General features: G+C 42.2%; 1 protein-coding gene across 1 annotated transcript in view; it reads right to left on the minus strand.

Moving 5' to 3' along the window:
• Positions 1 to 6,750, minus strand: part of SLC2A2 (solute carrier family 2 (facilitated glucose transporter), member 2) — a 29,470-nt gene extending 22,720 nt beyond the window's left edge. The window contains exons 1-2 of the mRNA XM_005886576.2: positions 6,638 to 6,750; positions 3,129 to 3,221 (exon numbers count right to left, since the gene is read on the minus strand). Coding sequence (XP_005886638.1) covers positions 3,129 to 3,221; positions 6,638 to 6,649 — 105 coding nt within the window. The 5' untranslated portion in view covers positions 6,650 to 6,750. The remainder of the gene's footprint in view (positions 1 to 3,128; positions 3,222 to 6,637) is intronic.
• Positions 6,751 to 7,364: the final 614 nt, after the last annotated feature.

Genomic DNA, 7,364 nt, shown 5'->3' on the forward strand with positions numbered 1-7,364 from the left:
ACAAGAAAGCGGGTGCTGGCAACTTCACCTCCGTGCATGTGAGCCGGCGGGCCGCTCGGGGCCGCTCATGCCTGGACGGTACGTCACCGGCGTGTCCCACAATCTCTGTCAGCGCCTCAAGCGCCAGCAGCAGTGGCAGCATCACCCCCAGCAGGCAGCGCGGTCCATCAGCAGCCGGCCCAGCGCACGCACATGGAGGTGAAGTCTCTGGTGCCCGCTTTCCCGCAGGCCTGAGCCCTGGAGCAGCCGCAGCCGGGGATGAGCTGGGGATCCCCACAGCCTGACAGCCCGGCAGTGGCGGAGGCAGTGTTCGACCTGGGGACTGGCTAACGGGCAGAAGATGGCCCGGATCACAGGAGGCTAGGCCTAGGGACCCTACCTGCATGATTTAATCGTGTGCTGGGCCTCTAGTACCTATAAAACAGAGGCCACAAATTCCAGTGCCAACAGGAGCCAGGCAGGAACAAATAAATGAAGGAGGCAAGGAGAACCTTAATGACTCGAGGACTGAAATACTTCTCTACTATTGAGGACATAACAGCGAGTGAGCAGGATTACGGCCCTCGAGAGCGTCTGCCCCACCTGGAGGAGGATGCAAACACGAGACTAGGGTTGATGAACTTTAATTTTTAAAAAGAAGATGGAAATCTGGGTTTTCATGTAAAAACTGCCAAGTTTTAAATGCTGTCTACTATTCAAATTGAAAATATTCTGCAGGCTAAAAAGATATAAATCTGCACCAGTGTTACCCCTGCACAAGAGGATTTAAATGGACTTATGGAGATATTTTAATGGAAACACAAAAGAAAAAAAAATTGGGAAAGATACGATGAGGCCCAAATAGAGTTAGTATACAAAATTCAAACACTAGGTGCTATATCCTTGCTAGAAGTGAGCTATAATTTAGCAATAAACTTCCTAGCAGCCAAGGCATAGAGAAGAAAACAATTGTGTATACTGATAAATTCCAAAGATGAAAAAAAAACCTCAGTGGCCCCTGAGAAGGCACTGAGACCTAGAGGACCTCACAGAGTTCAGTGGGTAACAGAATGAACAATGTTCAAAACTGAATTTCACAGAGCCTTACTTTATAATGTGGCCCACTAGGGGCAATAATCATAGGAAAGTATAACTGAGTAAACTATACTTTCAGGCTATCTTCCTTCCATGCCGTTCCTCTCGATGACTCTTTGGCTACTATTCAGTAGCAGCGAGCTGCAAGGACCTCTGACAAGGGGTGCAGCGGCCCTAGGTTCAGGGCAAAGTCCTAGGTTGCAAAATCAGCTGAGTAAGGGAAGGAACTGACATGTTATGATAAAAGAATTCTGACCAAGACATTTGCCTCATTAGAAGGTCATGCCATATGGACAACCTACACAGAAAAGCAACTGTAAGGAAATACCCAAAATGTTCTCAGCAGTTTGCTCTATGTGGTAGAATAATTACGGTGATTTTTTTCCTAATCCTTTCTGCAACAGGCATGTGTAGTCTTCATAATCATAAAAGGTGTGATTTACAAATACCCTTAAAATAATTCCAAATGTCCTTCTGCTAATAATAATAATAAAGAGCCTGAATGACTCTTCTGATGTAACAGTGTTTAAACACAGAAGGAAGTGTCTACAAAGAGGGCACTAAGCCAGATGCCAGTGGGGAATCCTGGTGTGCAGGTCTGTGATTGAAGGAGGGAAACCTTAGATTAATTTCCCCTCGAAGACTGAAAAGGATGGTTTAAATAAGAATTTGAAATAGTCTCCCAGGAAAAGAGGCTCTACCAATAATGGTGATATTGAGCCAAATTTCAGGAAACCTGACAAATCGGCACATGTCATTACCCACAGAAAATAGCCCCCCTCTCCCTATCCCCACCCCACTCCACACAGTGTTGTATCCTAAATCTTTCAACCTCAGCGAGGCCTGCCACACTCATGAAGATGGGTGGCACGTAACCAGAGCACATCTTTTGGTCCAAGGAGCGACTCATTTCAGATGATGGACTGGCTGGCCAGCACACATTTCACACATTCACACCCTGCAGGGATCTTACATTTTTCTTGGAGTCCAATGTTGTAAAAGAAGCAGATGAAATATGATCGATTTGTAGAAGTCACCTAACAAATATTTGTACTTGCACCTTATGCCAGCCTTCCCCGCAGCATCCATTCTCCCTCCCTTTCTCTTTCTTTGTCTCTCTCCCCTTCACTAAACACTTTATTGAACACCCTCTTTACACCAATCATTGTGCTTGGCACTGGTGATACAAGACATCAATTCCGCACTAAGGGAACTGACAGTCTGAATTAGGGCAGAGGGAGTCAAGTCCTGGACGCCCCCCTCCCCCAGTTCGTTACAGGTTGTGGGAGCTGAGAAAAATGGCATCCCTCTCCTGTCCATTCACTGGATATCAGAGTAGAGATGCACAAAATCAATGAAAAAAACTGATAGAAATTGTTTGATATTTTAAAAAATACCCATCCAAATGATCATCACAGAGAAAACCCAAATGTTGTTGGACTTCTTGACTATTATTTAAATGTTTTGTATTATTTTACTTTGAAGCACCTATAGGAGACAGCAGTACAGGGAAGGACTAGAGTCTTTTTAATGTTAGTGCTTCTGATGGTTTTAATCTGGCCAGGAAATGGGTGAGAGAAGACTATTGGGAGGCTGAAACTGGGGAGAACACGTTAAAGTTCCTGATGCACAGTGAGTTGGTGCTCAATGCATTTGTGCACAGAGTGAAACATATCCTTCTATGGCTTTCTCATATTCCCTGATATTTTCATTTGTGTATGGCTGAGAGGTCAGAATGAATGCTGCAATAAATAAGCTTTCAAGCTTTACAAAAGATATCCTAAGGCACATGGTATTCTGACTAAAGTTTTCTGTGAGCTCAGCAAATATCAGAGTCAAAGATCAAGAATTATTGCTGTTTACTCTCTTCTGAGGGTTATTAAGTGATGAGGCGTCAAAGCCAAGTTCTGAGCTCTGGAACCACGCACAGGATACCTGACAGAAGGCCGTTCCCCACGTGGACACACTTTATTTCTCTGTACAAGGAGCAGATATCTTTCTGTCATGGACAGAAATTGCCAAAAGGGGATTTGAATTGTGAATGTTTTACTTGCCTGTTGAGGGGCATTGATCACACCAATGTCATATCCAAACTGGAAGGAACCCAGCACGGCAGTGAAGACAGTGAAGACCAAGGTCCCGGTGATCTGTGGGGAATGAGACACAGGGCTGGGAAACATGAGGCAAGGTCAGCTACCCATCTACTATCACTCTGCAGTTGGGACTTCTGGCAGGCTCCACAGGCTGGTTCTTGTTCCTTGATACTCACAGTGAGCCCTATGCTCCCAGCAGGTTCATTCATACCAGAATGTGAGAGTCATTCATGGTTTCCTTTACACTGCTGAAGTTGAAAAGAGTTGGGGATAGCTTTTTCCAGGAGAAGAACCAAAAATCTGGCCAGCACAGCTCAGTGGTTGAGCATTGACCTCTGAACCAGGAGGTCACAACTGGATTCCCAGTGAGGGCACATGCCTGGGTTGCAGGCTTAATCCCCACTGTGGGGTGTGCAGGAGGCAGCCTATCAATGATTCTCTCTCATCATTGATGTTTCTATCTCTCTCTCCCTCCCCCTTTCTCTCTGAAATCAGTAAACATATATTATAAAAAAAGATAAAAACAATCATTTATGCTATTAAGAGAAGTAAAATCAGACAGCAATAACAAAGAGTTGGGGAGCTCCTGGACATTGCTATGGTACAAAAATACTTCAAAACTTATACAAGGGGCACCAACCAGTCTTTATCATAATCCACATTAATATCCAGGTAATACTTCAGGATTTTCATATAGTTGAACCTAGAGTTGTGGGTTAAGAGCTATTATTCACACCTCACTCCCTATAGCTATAAAAACAAACAAACAAAAATATAGAAAGGGGCAGAGCATTCATCCTTTCCAACTTATAATTACATATCTAACCACCTCAGAGAAGCCTTATCATGCATATAGAGCCACATATAAGGACATTTTATATATGTGTGATAGCAAAAATTATGGAAAGAACCTAATGTCATTCAATGGGAAATAGCCAAATAGGTTCAAATGGACCATGACATATATACATCAGATACATACAAGCTGCTATGCAGCAGTTAAAATGAATATTGTGGTCATGCATTGACATTGTTAAATGACAAAGGAAGTTGTGTACTCTCATTAATGTTTTTCAAAGGCTTAAATCTGAGTATTTTTTGATCTATGCATGTTGTATGTAATTCATAGAATATGTTTTTGAAAACCATAAAAGGATGATCTTTGACGGGGAATGTGAGATCGGAGAAAAGGGGTAAAAGTATTTTTTCTCTTATTTATATTAGACTTTTTAAAAAATATATATTTTATTGATTTTTTATAGAGAGAAAGGGAGAAGGATAGAGAGTTAGAAACATCGATAAGAGAGAAACATTGATTAGCTGCCTCCTGCACACCCCCTACTGGGGATGTGCCCACAACCAAGGTACATGCCCTTGACCGGAATCGAACCTGGGACCCTTCAGTCCGCAGGCTGACACTCTATCCACTGAGCCAAACCGGTTAGGGCTATTATTAGACATTTTATAAGAAAACTATTTCATGTATAATCTCTTCATTTTCCAGGTGAGAAGCTGAGTCCAAATCCTTTGTCTGAGTCAGCACATTCAGAATGAGGGTGCAGGTCTTCTGACCTTTCCTCTCGTGCTCACCCCTCCTCTTCCCAAGTCTGGGTGGATTTACAAAGCCGAAACATTGTGCTTTACCTCAATTCTCGTTCCTTCTGGGTTCCATTATTAGGCAATTTATCAGTTCTCAAGAAAAGTCCTACAACATCATTTCTAAATTCCCCTACGGGAAGTCAACGGTAGTTATAAACGAAGTTTGAGCATCTGCTAGATGCCCGGCAGGGTGGTAAGCACATTATCTTCCCTTTTGCAGTATCTTCCAAACTTCAGTTATTTGAACACCACCTTCATGATTTTTGCCAAAGCTACATACCATCTTTAGAGTTATTTACTTAATATTTGTCTTTATATTGTTTTCAAAGTTCTAACTGCTTTAGCTTTATTTTGGGCTATAATAGGGAATCCCAATGCCCTAATTATTCTTTAAATATACATTATATAAATGCACAACTATTAATACTAAAATGTTTGTTACCTGAGTGTCTCTAATAGTATCTCAATTACTGCCTGATCATAAAGAACTTTTATAATCCTGAATATCCTATATTACATCCTTATGCTATATCCCAATATGTTCTTATTTTATCACAATATAGAAAATCCAAGCTCAGGTAAATTAGAACCCTGGCCTCAGAGCAGATAAGTAGCTTCACCACATCCCAAACCCAAGCCTGGCTGACCACAAAGCCCGTGCATCAAGCTTTGTCATTTTCCGAAATGAAGAAATGCCCAGCAGAATAACTCACACCAGATCAGAATTTAGAGGTCTACTCTGAGAGGGGTACAGATATACCTACTTGCATGATGTGTGTAGAGGTGGGGGCATTTGATGGGGGGAAACTAACAAGGGAGCAAATAAAAATACCCTTTGTATTTTCAAGTTTTTATTTTGAAAGGTATTATGTTTTACTTATTTATTTATTTTTATTGATTTAAGAGAGGAAGGGAGAGGGAGAGAGAAATAGAAACATCAATGATGAGAGAGAATAATTGATCACCTTTCTCCTGCACGCCCGCTACTGGGGATAGAGCCTGTGCCCTTGACCAGAATCAAACCCGGGAACCTTCAGTCCGCAGGCCGACACTCTATCCATTGAGCCAAACCAGCTAGGGCAAAAGGTATTATTATATTTACAGAGAAGTTCAAAGACTCTGTAACCTTCACCTGTGTTGGCCAATGGTTAACACCACATTTGGTTAACTCTCACTGTGCGTGTGTGTTTGTGTGTTGTTGTTGTTGTGGCCAAATCATTTCAAACTATGTGGAAGATATTTGTGTCACTTCACTCCTAAACACTCCAGCGTGTTCTCACTAAGAATAAAGACATTCTCTGGCATAATTACAATGCCATTATCATATCCAAGAATCTACTAGATATACAAATGTTATGTAATATGCAACCCCTTTTCAAGATTTCCCACCTGCCCCCATGATGTCCCTTAGGGCTGTTTTCTTTCTCCTTCCATGATCTAAGAGCACTTGCTGCATTTGGTAGTTAGTTCCTGATTTTCTTTAATCTAGAACAATCCTTCTACCTCTTGCTTTTTATACATTGACATTTCTGAAGATTTCATTACAATTTTCATTATGAGTTAGATTCAGGTTAATCTGTCCCCCCCTTTTTTGCATATTCCTTTAGTAGTATGGTTATGCAGAATCACTTGAGAAGAAGTTACAAAGATTAGTCAGAAAACAGAGCAAATATCCTTAAAATCCTAATTACTGAACAAGAAATCAGGATTCTAGCAGCCAAATGAACTATCAATTGACCAAGAGAAGTAGCTTTGATCTGTGGTAGCTATATCCAACATCCCCCAAATCCTCCATACGCTCACTGACTTGCACGGCTTCCCCTATTCATTTTCTCAAAGCCGATTCAAAAATGAACAGAATGCTGCTTTACCTGATCTGTCATTTTATTTGCCTGGGAGTCTTCCTCTTAATTCCAGGTCCTGTAGTGAGTGTGGTACATGCAGCTGGCCAGCTCCTCTCTGTCTTTCTTTCAGCTTTCCAAGACTAGTTATACATTACAGGAGAAGGGGGAGGGCAAGGAAGGAGTGAGCCTAGTAAAAGTCCAAGTCTAATCTTGCCAAGGCTATTGATGAGAATTGAATCAATACATGCATTGCTGCAGAGACCTGTGGCTTTCATACCTTTGTTCCACCAGGAAAGAACATAGGAGCAGGTCCTTTAGGCATAAGTTACAAACCAGAGGCGGCCACATTTTAAAGTACAAGTTAAGCGTGGCAGCCACCGGGGACAGGTGAAAAGCAGATGTGGTGTGCTGGGCTGCCATGCCATGGTTTGGGGACAACAGACAAAGACAGGGGCATGGGAGGTACACAGACAGCACTCTGCCCTGCAGAAAACTAGTTCTGTGGTGTTTGTGCTTCCGATCTGGGCTGTGAGGCCAGAGGCCATGGTAGTCTTGAGTGGTTACCTGAGTGAGCTTTGGAGAGTTATGAACTTGGGTTTGAATCTCAACATTTTACTACTGGTGGTCTGACCTTAAGCCAGTGGCTCTCATGATTTTCTGTGCTTTCGTTTTTTCACCTGATACAATGAGAATAATAGAACACACACTTTGTTTCTTTGGGTGGCTACATGTGGTAATATAGAAAAGTGTTTAG

This window comes from Myotis brandtii, unplaced genomic scaffold, assembly GCF_000412655.1.
Source record: "Myotis brandtii unplaced genomic scaffold, ASM41265v1 scaffold99, whole genome shotgun sequence".
NCBI lineage: Eukaryota > Metazoa > Chordata > Mammalia > Chiroptera > Vespertilionidae > Myotis > Myotis brandtii.